The 15,385-nt window shown below is 44.2% G+C and overlaps 1 protein-coding gene across 1 annotated transcript in view; it reads left to right on the top strand.

Annotated features, from left to right (window-relative positions):
• The window catches only part of PCDH15 (protocadherin related 15), a 369,222-nt gene that overhangs the window by 202,474 nt on the left and 151,363 nt on the right, over nt 1-15,385 (top strand). Inside the window, exons 10-11 of the mRNA XM_041404901.1 lie at nt 4,309-4,417; nt 9,106-9,218. Coding sequence (XP_041260835.1) covers nt 4,309-4,417; nt 9,106-9,218 — 222 coding nt within the window. The remainder of the gene's footprint in view (nt 1-4,308; nt 4,418-9,105; nt 9,219-15,385) is intronic.

Below are 15,385 nucleotides of genomic sequence, written 5' to 3'. Positions count from 1 at the left end.
GGTGAAATCAATACATAGGCGGGTGCCCAAAAATCCTCTTTGGATTTTTGAATGCAACTGCACTCCTGAATTACTAAGCCCCACTTAAATACATTAATTAAAAATATCAGCTGTTTCTTTATTCACTATCCTCAGTAGGAGCCTAAAACCCCCTGGCACAAATGGGACTCTTAAATTTGCCTTGTTCCATCCATAACATCTCTGAAGGCCATGGATTTTTGCAGGACCTGCTGGACATCCCACATGGAGAAGGTGCTGCTGTGCTCCCGTGGTGAACAAAAAAAATCGGGGAGAGGAAAATGAGGTTTTTGCTGCTACCTTATTCTCTCTGAGCTTTTTTAAAGTATTTTTCTGCCTTGATCATCTTGTGGCCCTGCAGACTCCCTGGCAGGCTCCCCATCACGACTCTGTTTGAAGGAAGATTTTTTAAAATTTATTAATATTTGTGCTAAGAGTTGCAAGGTGGAGTTTGGATTCTGCTTTTTGGCCTGCCCAGCTCTGCTATACTGACTACCTGGAGGTCAATTAATCACCACACCAATAACTGAGGGAGCTTTTCCCTAACGAGGAGAATAAATGACTGCGTATTCCACCCTCAGATGGGCAAGAGCTTGTTGGTTTTTTAATCACCTGCCAGAGCTTGGGCAGCCTTTCATGTTCCCCATGGCAGAGATTGGGATTTGAAGGGCAGCTGTTTATTCTGAGTGATCTCCCTGCCCTGCTGTGGCTCCGTGCTGACTCTCCTGGCACTTTTTCCAGCCTTTCCCTGCCAAACCCCCTGGTGCTCTTGCTTTGCCTCCAGTTGGCACCCATGGGCACCTCAGGCACTTCACTCCTTCATTAATCTGTTTTCTCTTCCTTTTAATGAGCTCCCATCTCCTCATGAAGCTCCTAAGCAGGAACCCGGTAGGGGATTTTTTGGCCTCTTTCAGGGATGTTGGATGCCTATGGAAGATTCCTACTTTGACTTCTCATTTTTAAAACAATTATTTCTTATTAAAAGCATATACACACTTTCTTAAGCTTCCTATGTGTGCTTTCATTAATTTCTTAATGTGCTATTACCCATTTTTTAATGTAATGCCTGCTTTATTGTTTTTCTGTTTTTGTAGCTCTAATTTCTAAATTTGGATGAAAAAGATGCTGCATTGTGTGTGGATTATGAAAGCAATATGAAAGCACCTTGAGTTTTGCTTCAAGGCACATCAGCCAATTTAATTCAAAACAGTTCTAAATTTTTTAAGCTGGGACTGTTCAGCCTGGAGAAGAGAAAGTTGTGGGGAGACCTCACAGTCCCAGCCAGGGTCTGAAGTGATCCAGGGAAGCTGGAGAGGGACCCTGCAACAGGAACTGGAGTGACAGCACAAGGGGGATGGGTTTAGACTGACAGGGGGGAGATCTAGATGGGTTTGGCTGGAAGGGACCTTAAAGCCCCTCAATTCCCACCCCCTGTGCCATGGGCAGGGACACCTTCCACTATGCCAGGCTGCTCCAAACTCTGTCCAGCCTGGCCTTGGGCACTTCCAGGGATCCAGGGGCAGCCCCAGGTGCTCTGGGCATTAATGATGAATTTAAACCCAGACTAACAGATGCGATTGGTTTTGTTGTGGGTGTGTTTCAAACTCAAATGTGGGGTTTTCTGAGAGGGCTCCAACTGATCTGTGAATTTAAAAATAGCATTTTAGTCTTGGTCAGTTTCCTGCATAATCTTCTTTCTTCCCATGCAACTTCTATGCCATGCTAAAGCCTTTTAAAAATTCAAGCAGATGTCAAATATATCTTCTTCTGTCTTTCTTTCTGCCTATTTTGAGCTTATCTCCCTCATTACACTTTTAAGAGTTTAATTTTTCAGAGAGCCCCAGATGAAATTGGGTAATGACAAAGGACCTGGCCAGTGGGACAGGGCCAGGGACAACAGCCAGGAGCAGGAGTGGAGTGAGGAGCTTCCCAGTCCCAGTTTGGGAGGCCAAGAGCATCCATCCTCATTTTTTAATGTGCATGTCCGTACCTTAAATTATTTTGGTGTGGAAAATGCTGGAAGAGCCTCTGGATTTGAGAAACCTGTTGGAAATGCCTGGAGGGACACACCTTGGGGCGTGGTGGCAGGTGACCAGGGGCTGCCTGCACCAGGGGCCAATAAACTGCCTTTCCTCCACCCCTGGCTCCTTCTCCTCCTCCTGGCTCATCCCTTTTCCCTCTGAGTTTCCCCTCAGCATTGCCAAAGCTCTCACAGCTCCCTTCCAGCTCTCAGCAGGATGATTTCTGACAGCTCTGCCAAAACTTGGCCAAGCATGGACTCGTCTCATTCCTATTCCCATGCTAAATTTCAAGTCCCCTCTTGCAGAACACAGAGCTTTCCAAAGGAAAGGCTGCCAGGATGAGTTGTATGTGGGGGGGGGAAAAAAAAGGGCGTCTGGCTTTTCACAGAGCTCATTAAGGGTTTTTGTCATGCAGAAAAATGTTCCAAGGGGAGGGAAAAGCCTGGTGTGCACACATCCATGTGTGGTACATTTGTGGTTGGTTGAGCAGCCAAGGTCACTGAAACTGTGGGACTTGGGAATGGCAGCTCTGGAGTTGCCACTGGAGGCTGGATTGACAGAGATGAAAGCTGGCACCAGTTTTGGGGTGACCTCACTGTGACCTTCCAGGACCTGAAGGAGCTACAAGAGAGATGGAGAGAGACCCTTTACAAGGGATGGAGGGGCAGGACATGGGGGAATGGCTTCCCACTGCCAGAGGGCAGGATCAGATGGGATACTGTGAAGGAATTGCTCCCTGGGAGGGTGAGGGGGCCCTTTGAGATTCCCAGAGAAGGTGTGTCTGCCCCTGGATCCCCTGGCAGTATCCACGGCCAAGTTGGACAGCGCTTGGAGCAGCCTGGGATAGTGGAAGGTGTCCCTGCCCATGGCAGGGGGTGGGATTTTGGATTTTTAAGGTCCCTTCCAACCCGAACCATTCCACAATTCTACACTTCCATCTCCATGCTAAACATTTGAACTCACTTCCAAATAACGTGAATTATGAATTCAGATGGGTGAATTGTTCCCACACCCATCCACACTTTTCCAACGTAGCTATCCCTGCGTTGTCTGTGTGGGCACAGAGTTTGTGGCAATTGGGAGCGGGGCTGTGGCCGAGCCTCATCCCCAATGGGCTGCAGCTGTGCAGGACAGGTGACTGATATTGACATTAATGAACCATGGGGTGCCCGGGGCACTGAGCAATCACACAGGAACAGAGGGCACACAGGTGCTCTGCATCACCTGAGGGGATAAAAGGTTGGCCTGAAGAGCAGCAAGGGCAGATGCTTGCAGCCTTCTGAAGGGGAATGGTGTTACTGTGTGTGAGCAGATCCCTGAAGCCTTCTGGCCTGGTGAGGTGTTACTGTGTATGGGGTGAAGCTTTCTGATATTTTCTGGTGATACACTGTGTGCTGTGGTCCTCTCAACCGTACTTTAAGTTTCTTTGCAGTGTGTATTTGTGCATCACAGCCATTCCTGCTCCTGATGATGCTCCAGTTCAACTTGCTGTTTTCCTATTTTTGGGCATTTGCTGTGTTTTATGGTGTGATGACTAAAATCCCTGATTTGAGTGACTATTTATAGAAATGCAGTCAAGTATTTGTGAGCTTCCTTTATCAAGTGTTTACTATCAGCTTCTAAGCTGATGAGAGAGCTGGAGCACTTTCCCTGTGGAGCCAGGCTGGGAGAGTTGGGGCTGGGGAAGAAAAGGTTGTGTGGAGACCTCACAGCTCCTTCTAGGGTCTGAAGAGCCTACAGGGAAGCCAGAGGGGGACATCTCATCAGGAACTGGAGTTACAGGACCACGGGGAAGGGGTTCAGATTGATAGAGGAGAAATTTAGGTGATATATAAGGAAGGAATTGTTCCCTGGCACAGGGTGCCCAGAGCAGCTGTGGCTGCCCCTGAATCCCTGGATGTGCCCAAGGCCAGGCTGGACAGGGCTTGGAGCAGCCTGGGGTAGTGGAAGGTGTCCCTGCCTATGGCAGCGATGGCACTGGATGGGCTTTGAAGTCCCTTGCATACAAGCTATTCTGGGATTTTGTGATTCCTTTCCTCCAGGATCTGTCCTAAAGCTGTATCTCTCACAGTAAGGTGATTGCTATAGAAATGTTCATGTTGCTTGGTTAATTTGGATTTAAAGGAGCTACGAGCTGTAAATATTCTTCTCATTCTGAAGCCTTTTCCTCCTCCAGCACCCTTCCCAGTGAGCTGTTGTTGTGCTAAACCACCAGCTCTCCCTGCTGGCTTTCTAATTGCTCTGTTTCCAATGTGCTTTCTCATTTCAGGCCCATGTGAATCCCATCAGTGTCACTCCACCTATCCAAGCCATAGACCAGGACCGAAACATCCAGCCTCCTTCCGACCGACCCGGTATCCTCTACTCCATCCTAGTTGGTTGGTGTCTGCTACTTTTCCTATCCCTCCCAATCTCTTTATGCCCAGTCAGGGAAAGATTGCCTGGGAGAGTGGGACGCTGGTTAAAAATTCCTCTTGTGGTCAGTGGGATGTTTGGAATTGTTGTTCTACCTGTTGGTGTTCAATTGCCACGTGCAAGTTGATTTCATGTGGGTATTTAATGTTTATTCAGATTAAATCCAGAGTTGTTGTCTGGTTTAGTGCAACAACACAGTGAGGGAAAGGAGAGCTCTGCTGGGATGTGCTTTCCATTGACAGACACAAAAAAAGAAGCTAAAAAAGGAAATTAGAGCAGATTTTATCCCAAAAATCACATGGCTCAGGGAAGCTCCAAGGATCTTACCACATCCACCTCCAATTTTGCTGCTTGGGAGCTTTCCTTTGTAGTTTAAAGTTTATTTAGTTGGTTGCGCTGCTCTCTTTGTTTTCCTTTTGCTTCCTGTGTTTGGCATTTATTTCTGGGCTTGTAGGAGGTGACCATGGTCAGCAGTTGTAGGGTTACTCTTGCCTGGCTGGTCCGAAATCCACTCGGAGACCTTTCTGTGGGAATTTTGTGGAATCACATCTTTTTCTGTCTTCTCTGTCTTGAACTCCATCGTTTTCCCAGCCAAGGAGAGGTGCAAGTGAGGATTATGAGGAGCACATTGAGGAAGTTTAGCTCTGCAAATGGACTTCTTTATAAATGTCCTAAATTTATTTTATTCCTAACTTCTGCAGGGACACCTCCACCCCAGGGCCATGTTTAGGCCAACTTAAGTTTTTTTGCATAATTTACAAAGTCCTTCAGGAGTGAAATTACTAAAGATTGTGTGCCACTAACCTGGGGTGTTGGGACTATTGGAGTGGCTGTTCTGATCTCCAAGAAAGAATTTAGAAAGGTGTGGTGCAGCAATTTGGGTTGGTTTGGGGACCTTTTTCTTTTCTTCCTTTTTTCCACTCTTTTATTTTTCCTTCTTTCCTTTTTCTTCTTTTTGTCCTTTTTCTTTCTTTACTTTTCTTCTCCTTTCCTCTGCTATTCCTTTTTACTTTTTTTGCTTTATTTTTTCTTATTTTTCCCATCTATCTTCCTTCATTCTTCCTTTGTTTTTTCCTTTCTTTTTCTTTCTATTTTCTTTCACTTTTCTTATCCTCTTTCTTTTCCACTTGTTTTACTTTTTTCTTCCTTTTTTCTTCTTTACCCTTCCTCCCTAAACTTTTTGATCTTTTTTCGTCCTTTTCTCTTTTTTACCCATCTTTCCTTCTATTCCTTCTTTCTTTTTTCCTAGTTCCTATTTTCCTTCTTTTTAACTTCTTCTGTGCCTAATTTTCCTTTTTACTTTTCTTTTTTCCTTTTCCTTTCTTTTTCTATGTTCTGTATTCTTTTTTGCCTTTTTTTCTCCTTCCTATTTTCCTTTTCTTCCTTCTTTTCCCCTTATATTTTCATTTTCCTCTCCCTCCTTTTTCTTTTTTCCTTCTTTCCACTTCCCCTATACTTTCATTTTTTCATCTTTTTCTTTTCCTTTTTTATCCTTTTTTCTTTCTGAATTTTTCATGTTTTTTCCTTATGTATCCTTGTTTCTTTTTTCTACTTTCTATTTTCTCTATTTTAAAATTTGTTTTCACCTTTTTTTCTTGTTTGCTTCTTTGTACCTTTTCTTTCCTCCTTTTTTCCCCTCCCTTTACCTTTTTTTTTTTTCTAGTTTGGTTTTCTCTTTTTATTTTCCTTATTTTCCCTCCCCTGTGCTCTTCCAAAGGATTTCTTTTTGGATTTTAAATCTGCCTTCATCTCTTCCAGGATTCACTATTTCTGTTTTAGCCTCAGAAAATATTAAGCAGTTTCAGAGAAAATGGCCCTTGCAGATATTTCTTATGTGGATTTTCTCCCCCCTTTTCTTTAGATCTAAACCTTCTTCTCCTTGATATCTTTGGGAATGTCCTTTTTTTAAATACTGGGAGGTTGGAACTGTGCCTGTGGAATGAAGGAAGAAGTTACTTACTAGAATGATTTTAAGTTTTATTTAATTTGGCCCATTTTTATATGTTTGTGGGGGTTTTTTTGCCCACCTGTGCAAGAAACATGCATTGGGCACTGTGGATATTTGATACATTTAAGATTTGGGAATGAGATATTTGGAATTTTTTTTTAATACTTTTTTTTTTTTTTTGTTTTCCCCAATCCTTGGCTTTTAGAAATGTTCATTTATTTGGGTCTTTGAAATACACCCACATTCCCTGGACTTATCCAGGTATAAAGCAAGGCCCTTCCCTTTATTTTCCCTTATATTCCCAATAACACAGCAGTGTTATTGATTCCACCAGTAAATTTTATTATTTTGGCTAGAAAATTTTAATAGTTAAATGTATTATGTTGAATAGTAAATTACTAGTAAAGTAGTCTTTTTAGGAGTTATTTGAAGCCTTTATTTTTTCTGGGGCCAATCCTCAAGAGAAGTTGAGTTTTCCTTTCAGTTATCAGCTTTATTTTTTTTTTTTCCCTTGGAACTGGCTCTGTGATTTCTGCTGCCACTTTTGGTTCATCTTTTAAAGGAAGAGTCAAAAACGCACAATAACTTTTGAGAAGAAGGGGATCCTCTCCAGTCCTGTGTCCATTTCAAGCCACACAAAGCCTCTCCTCTGGCTCTTTGAAAAGCAAATTGAGGAGTCCTTCCCTTCTCCCCTTGCTGCCCCCTGATATTTTCATCCCTCAGCCTCTCCCAACACATGGAATTTCTGGAACCAGGAGACTCGGAGCTCTTCCACAGGCAGAGGTGGATGAGGGATGAAATTCCTCATCCTGCTGCTCTGCGCTGTCAAAATGGAAATTATTTTGTATATGCAGGAGCAGATATCCCTGTTCCTGGAAAAGCTGGCTCCCAGAAATCCAGGAATCTCTTCCTGATGTGGGCAGGAGCTCAGCAGGAATCCCCAGTCAGGATTTTGGGCATCCACCTGTGTTATCCCTTAATTTTTGCTTTTCTATCGTACACCTTTTCCTCATTTACCTGCTGAGGTTGGTTTGGTTATTAGTGGAGTTTTTGGACTGGGTTTTTTTCTCTTTTTTTTCCCCCTTGGATTCTTTCCTGACATCATTACACAATATTAGCTTCATCTTCCCTTCTCTAGACCCCTTTGTGACTGTTACCCTCCTCCCCTATGAATTTATTCTCCTCTAGGGCACTTCTTGTTTTCTCCTTTGTCAGTTTTTGCATTTTGTCCCTGATTTTGTGACATTTTTTAGCTTCAGCAACAGCCCTGGTGATGTGCAGCCTCTAAAACCAGCAATCTGCTACCTGCCAGAAGTTTGGAGCTCCTGCTGGATGCCTTGAGCTGTTGAAAAATTAGATTAATTAATTAGAACTTGAAATTAAAAGGCAAGGCAAGGGGATGCAGGACTTGGAGCGTGAAGCTCTGAATTTGTACTGGTGGAGTAAGAGAAAAAAATAATCCATGGTGATTCTTTTGCCGCTTTTTTGGGTCAATGATATCGGTGTAGATTGAGATTCACTGAAAAAAATAATGTATACAATATATATGGATAGATATATGAATATATAATATAATGTTATAATTATATATACTATATATTAATAATATGGATTATATATATATTATATACATGTATAATTTATTTATCTAGCAGATGGTTGTCATTGGAGGATTGCAAATTAAATTATTGCAGTAATTTATCTCCTGGCTTTCTGAAAGTACTTTCTAACCATTGCACTTGTAAGGGGAACAGAAACCAGCAGCATTGATCAGGAAAGTGATTTTCCCTTGTGTTCCATTTTTGCCTCATTCCTGGGTTTGGCAGGGCCAGGTTTGTGCTGCTCCCAAGGCAGCTTTAGGGGCTCAGGGTTTTTTTTTTTTGGTGGGGGGGGAGGTTCTTATCCCTTGAGCCAGGAGTGCCTTCTGCCCTCAGCTGCGGACAGGGCTGCTCTCAGATCTAAACCCATTAAGATTTTAAGCTTATAATCAGAATTTTTGCTTTTTGGGATGCTCTCACAGTACTGCAGAGCTGGGAGTTCTGGAGTTCACTCTGTGTGGAGCACTTGGGCTTTCTGGGCCCTTCTGCACCATTTCTTTGAGAACCCCACGGCTCAGAATTGCTGTAGCTGGGATTTTTCCTTCCTCCTGTGCCAGGCTGTGGTGCTGCAACATTTTGGCTTTAGGCACAGGTGCGTTTTTGGGCTGCAGCTGCCAGGCACAGCCCTTCATCCATCTCCATGGGCTCCCAAATCCATTCAGGCTCTGAGGCTTGTGGAGAATATCCTGGAAATCCACAGCCATGAAAACACCATTTACAACTGACAATAAATTGAGATTTCATCTGGTGCTTCCTCCCTGAGGGGAAACTTTCCCAGAAGGATTTCTAAAATAACCTGTCTGTTGTTACCATATTATTACTTGTGTTATTACTTATGTATTATTTATGTGCTATTAATAATATTCCTGCTGTTATCAAGTACTTATGGAGGCCCAGTTGAGAGGAATCTTTGTGATTTTGGAGAGAGAAAGGCAATATTAAACACATAACTTCATAGTATACTTAAGCTCCATGTCCACATAAGACAATATTTTATCCTTCCAATAACAGAATGAGGCTTTGTTCCTTTGATTAATGAGTAAAATAAACACATTGCTGAACTAAACCTTTCAGGGCTGTTCAAACCTCAGTGTCTTTTTTGCAGGTACTCCTGAGGATTATCCCCAGTATTTCCATATGAATCTCACAACGGCTGAACTGACCCTCCTCAAGCCAATAAATAGGGATTTACACCAGAAGTTTGACTTGGTTATTAAGGTAATTTGGGCTAAATTTTTTCAGTGTTTTTATGTTATTTGGAAAACAAAAAGGCTTTTTCTCTCTGGAGAAATTGTAGGGTGGGCCTGCTTCTCTTCTTCAGTTTTCCTTTTTAGCTTTTTCCTCCTTTACCTGCTGAGGTTGGTTTTCTTGTTAGTGGAGTTTTTCAGGTCTGTGTTTTTGCTTTTTTTTTCCCTGGATTCTTTCCTGACACCCTTGTATAATATTAGCTTCATCTTCCCTTGTTTAGATCCCTTTGTGACTCTTAGCCTGACAGGCATCACTTAGCTCCATGGGGGAAAGAAGGGTGTGAAGCCTTTGTGGAAAGGGAATGAACCCTGGCAGAGTTGTGACATTTCACATTACACTGTGTGAACAAGCTCAGCATCACTTGTCCCCTTGCTTTTTATGAGCCCTGTTGCCCTAAGAATGCAGCTGATTTTTGTTTCATGTGTTCACTTCACAGCCCATTCTAGCAGATCATAGTGATACAGAGCATTGTGAGTGGTGAATGCTCACAGAATCCCACTGATGCCTTGAGGAAGCTGACCTAGAGCAGAGGCTGGACAGAGCTAAAGAATAAAGCAGGGTTTTTTTAAAAGGATCTCCTCCACGGATCCCCCTTGGGCAGCACAAGAGCCCAGCCAGGGCTGCGCCCAAGGTGAACCAAAATGGTCACAAAATGGACAACTGGTCACGGGGTCTCTCACTTTTATAATTTCTGCTCCATTTGCATATTGGAGTTAATTGTCCAATTACAGCTTTAGCCCATGAAGTCCCATATATTATGTTTTTCTCTATTCAGTCTGCCATTGTTTATATTCTTGGCCTGAGATCTGGATCATTTGTCCTTGGTCCCCAGCTCAAGAAGGAATTGTTTTGTCTCCCTCCTTTGTGACAAGCGCTCACCACGCCCTAAGGTGAAGCTCAGAACTGCACACTAAAGCAGCACAGAATCTGAAAAACATAAAAGCTAAAACCTGAGGCATCACTAGCATGGGTCAGTTCAGGGATAGTAGTGGATAATTCGTATTTGAGTAGTGAATGTTCACAGGATCCCGAGTGGCTGAGGCAGAAGGAGCTGAGTGGGCAGCTGGTGTCACCTCCCTGCTCCAGCACAGGGCACAGCATTGTGTGCACACAGCTCTGCCACAGCCCCAGGGAGGAGAGCCCCCAGGCTGTGTGGGCAATGTGCTCAGGGCTGGGCACTGCCCAGGGAAGAAGTTGTGCCTCCTGTGCAGGGCAATGGCTGGGCTCAGGCCCTGCCCGTGGCTCTGGTGCCATGGCTGGGCCCCGGAGCAGAGCCTGGGCCCTGCTCTGCCCCTCCCTGCAGCCAGGGACAGCCAGGCCTGAGGGCCCCTCTCAGCTGGGGCTCCTCTCCAGCCTGAGCAGCCCCAGCTCCCTCAGCCTTTCCTGGGCACCCAGAGGCTCCAGGCCCTTGCTCAGCTCCAGCAGCTCCTGGCCCTGCTGTGCTCAGCACCCAGAGCTGGACACAGCACTGCAGAGGTGCCTCCAGGGCTGCCCACAGGGCCACCATCCCTCCCTGCCCTGCTGCCAGTGCTCTGCTGCTGCCCATTCCTCTCCTAGTGCTCGGAAAAGCCATAAAGTACAGCCCATCCCTGGCAGTGTCCAAGGCCATGTTGGAGCAGCCTGGCACAGTGGAAGGTGTCCCTGCCATGGCTGGGACTGGATGGGCTTTTAGGTCCCTTCCAACCCAAACCATTCCATGACTCTCAATATCCTAAGGAGTCACAGGTTAAAGCCCTGTAGCCCTTTCTGCCCAAATTTGGACTGCACAATATGTCAATTAAGAAGTCAGCTGGTGTGGGAAGGTATTTTCTGTGCTTAAATAGTAACTTGGGTTGTTAATGGCCATGTTTATATGATTTTGGGGGTTCCTATTGCTGTGGTAAATGTGCAGTCAGGGAAAATAAGGAAACAGTAAGGAAAATGATCACTCTGTAAGAATGATTATGTGCCACTTGCTAAAACAATAAAAGTTTTAATGCTGTATCCTTCAGGGACCTTTGGGATAATGGCTCAGACTTGTACCAAATCAAACCTTCAGCTTCTTGTGTTGATCATTTCTCATTTCTTGCAGTTGTAGGATGTGATTCTGTTTTATCTGGAGGGGTGCAACGTGTGATGTTTCCCTTCAAACAGAAAATATGCTATTTTTGTAGCATGTGCTCAGTTTAATCTTTAAAGTATTCCTTCTGATATGAGAAGATCAATTTTTTTTTCTTCTGTTAAAATATTATGGAAAACTGTAAAATGGAAAAGGTGGTTAAGTCAATACAGGAATATTTGATGGCAGGATGGAAGGTGGACAAGAAATGGGGGCATCACCTGCATTGCTGATAAATTTTGAATTCTCAAATAGGCAGACAATGAAAAAAACTAAAGATCTTAATAAGAAATGCTGGATTTCAGCTTTTCTGTATCTCTGGAATATGTTAAGTGATAAGCAAGGAGAAAACCAATTTTGCCCTCCTATGGAAGCTCTTGGCACTTCCATTCCCTGCCAAGAAACATGGGCATTATTACAACATCCTTACAAAAAAAGAAAGTGGGTTTTTGGGGCAGTTCCCATTGAAATTTCCATGTGGCAACAGCAAGGCTGCCCCAATATGTGGATTAAACATTTAAACTGAAAGGGCTTAATTAAAATTAGTGACATGACCACTGCTCTGTAGACATGAGTTTGTTCTTGTTACCAGCTCTAAAAAGTGCCAGACATGTTTTACTTATTTTTTTTAAGCATGAAGGAAATGGGAGAATTAATCAAATTGATGCACTTTGCTCCTTTCCTATTCGAGCAGGGGTTATTTATCAATCAGACAGAATCGAAGCTGGCACTTCCATTATGATCCATTTGCAAAGAGGATGGGCTGTGGGAGGCTGGGTGTGCTAGCACAGGCAGGGAAATGCTCATGGGTGGAATTCCTGTGCCTTGGAGAATTCACCACACCTGATAGAGCCAATTTGGATGAACTTGCTCATGCTGGGGGTGATTCAGTTCACAGGGACTCACTTTTGAAGTAGGCAAAGCATGGGGAGCTGCAGGAGTTTCTCCTCAGTATTTGCAGTGGGTTGATATCCAGTAATTAAGGAAAAATCATGACCTTCATCCATTCAGAGCTGCTGTAAAACCTGTGGGAGTTTTGCAACAGCAAAAAAACCCTGGAAGTATTTTGATGCTAACAAAGGACAGAGAATCCCAAACTGGTTTGGGTTGGAAGGGACCTGAAAGCTCACCCAGTGCCACCCCTGCCATGGCAGGGACACCTTCCACTGTGCCAGGTAGCTCCAATCCTCAAAGTCCAGCCTGGTCTTGGGCACTGCCAGGGATCCAGGGGCAGCCACAGCTGCTCTGGGAATCTGTGCCAAAACCTCCTCACCCTCACAGACCTTTTACATTTCTGGTTGTACCACTCTGGTCTATGTTACTTACCCAGGACTATGTCAGATTTTCTCCCCTTAAAAGAAAATGCATCTTTGTCAGGTTCAAAATCAAGGAAAGCATTTTATTTCTCCCGCAAAAATTTATTTTCCTTTTCTAATGGTATTGTATTAGTGACTAAAAATGATTTTGTTTTTAGAACATGAGGTAGAAAAATAGAGGAGTGTTTTTGTAATCTCATGTGGGCACCTGTGTATTGGCAGAATTAAATTGATTCATATAGAGTAGTTTTAGATAGTTAAATGGATTTAGTTAATTAAATTGATACTTCTGGAGTGGGTTTTCATCCAGCCTGGCTGGTCAATTCATAAACTACTGTCTGTTGTGTTTGGGAAATTAGGGAGGATTTATGTGACTTGGGCATCTCTATAAAAACTTCAGTTAAATGTTTTTTAAAAAATAGGGGGGAAGAGGGAAAAGGTAAGAAAAGATTCCCAGCTTCAAATAACATTTGTAGCCTGACTTTTATTAATAAAAGACTTTTTATTGAATGTAAGAGCTTTATGGCTCATAGTGAATACAGTCTTACAACCTGGGCTAGTGGAACTGGATGAGCTTTAAGGCCTTTCCAACCCAAACCAGTCTGGAATTCTGTGAAAAAGAATTGATTTGTGTCTCTTGGGTTGTTTTGGTGCCTTCCTCACAGAGCTGGTGACAGACATGTGCTTCAACACCATGCCGGGGCAGCACAGAGGATTTTGAAGAATATTCTTTCATGGCATTTTTTGTATCCCTTGGGTCTTATCCCTGTGGTGCCAGGAGGGTTTTCAGCCAGGCTGGTGTTAAGCCAGTGACAGACAATTCCTCAAAACAGCTCTACAGTGGGACTGTGTTTCCCTGTTTAGAAAGTCAGAGTAGACCAGTGTGTTTGCAATTCCAGTGTTAGAGGGAAATTGGTTTGGGATCTCATTGTGCAAGAGGTGCTGGAGAACATTTCTGCTGCAGTGTCTGCTCTGGAATTTCTCCTGGCTGGAATTTTTGAACTGAGTGGGATTTCCAGCCAGACTGGGCAGCACAGGCAGCTCCAACCTCTGCACCCTGTGAGCAGGGACAGACCCAGGGAATGGCTGGAGCAGTGCTTCTTGTGATGGAACTTTGAGGGATTGACTGCAGAATTACTGAAGTACTTTGCAAGACCAAGTGAGTCAGTGATAAAATGGCTGATAGAATTAGGCATGGCTTAAAAATAAAGTGAAATGTGTCAGAAAGGATCACCCTGAACTTTTATATAAAAATGATGGGTTCTTGCCTGACTTGAGAATGAGATTTTGGTGTTGGAACTGGGAACAGAGTGTGAAGGTTGGCTCGGTGATCCAAAAAAAAATTAAAAAGGAAATGGAACATTAGAAATCATTAGTGAAAATAGAGAAAAGAACAGTGAGCAAAGCACTGCAGCTCTGAACAGATCCAGGTGTCCTGAGCACAGTGTCCCAAAAAGGACAGGGCAGGACAGAGGCTCCTCCAGGTGAGGAAGGAAGAAGCTGGGACAGACACCTGTAAAATCCCAGTGCCAGTGGGAGTGAGGAGGAAGCAGCAGTCCAGCCTCTCCTGCAGTGCCGGGAGCTCCCAGTGGGGAGCTCCCAGCTGAGACAAGGAGATGGCAGGGTTAAAACAGACAAAATGGGTTCTTCTCTAGAAAAGAAGGTTGGGTGGAGACCTCACAGCACCTTCCATGATCTCAGGGAAGCTGGAGAGGGACCTTGCAACAGAAACTGGGGGACAGAAGAAAGGACAGTGACAGAGGGGAAATTCAGATGGGATACTGGGAAGGAATTGTTTCCTGTGAGGGTGGGGAGGGGCTGGGATGGAATTCCTGGAGGGGCTGTGTCTGTCCCTGGATCCCTGGAAGTGTCCAAGTCCAGGCTGGATGGGGCTTGGAGCAGCCTGGGATGGTGGAAGGTGTCCCTGCCCATGGCAGGGGTGGAGTGAGATGGTTTTCCAAGTCCCTTCCCACCCGAAGTGTGATTCCTGCTATGACTCAAATTTAACAGGCAGCGCTGTGGTGCTGAATGCTGACCTGGGCTCAAGGGGAGGCTGGGCTGGCTCATGGAAGACAAGCTGAGTAATAAAAAGAGAAATCCAGGGAGATCTGAGCTGCTTCTCTTCTTCTCTAGGCTCCTATGTTTGGCTGCAGCTTCAGGAATGATTTTGGAGTTGTTCTTCTTACCCTGTTCACCATGGCAGGTTCAGATTAAGTATCGAAATAATTCCTTTTTCCCTGAAAACATGGTCAAGCTTTGGAAAAAGTTGCCCAGGTAGTGTTGGAGTCACCCTCTCTGGAAGTGTTCAGGAGACATCAGGACCTGCCCTTGGGGGCACAGTTTAGGAGTGATGCTGGTGCTGCTGGGGTTGGACTCTGACCTTGAAGGACTGTCCCAAACTTAGTGATTCTGTGGCTGTTTTATTCTGAATTTCAGATGGCACAATTCCAGTCAATGAGGAGATGCCCATCAGTTGAGGCTCACTGGACTGGAAGTTCTTGGATTAGAGAAATGCTCCATGGGTTTTAAGACTTAAAAAGTTCTGAATTATCTAATTTTTGTTTGTTTGTTGTTGTTTTTACCCCTTCAGAAACTTCATAGCTGCAAGATTTGGTTGATTTTTGCAAGAATTTCAACCTTCAACTCTTCCCAGCCTGTTCTGATCTCTTGGCTCCATCATCTATTCACATTTGTTACCTTTGTTTGGGTAGCTCCAAATGTCC

Source organism: Onychostruthus taczanowskii, unplaced genomic scaffold (genome assembly GCF_017590055.1).
Source record: "Onychostruthus taczanowskii isolate IOZ18803 unplaced genomic scaffold, ASM1759005v1 scaffold22, whole genome shotgun sequence".
Taxonomy (NCBI): domain Eukaryota; kingdom Metazoa; phylum Chordata; class Aves; order Passeriformes; family Passeridae; genus Onychostruthus; species Onychostruthus taczanowskii.
This window is presented reverse-complemented; position numbering and strand designations above follow the sequence as displayed.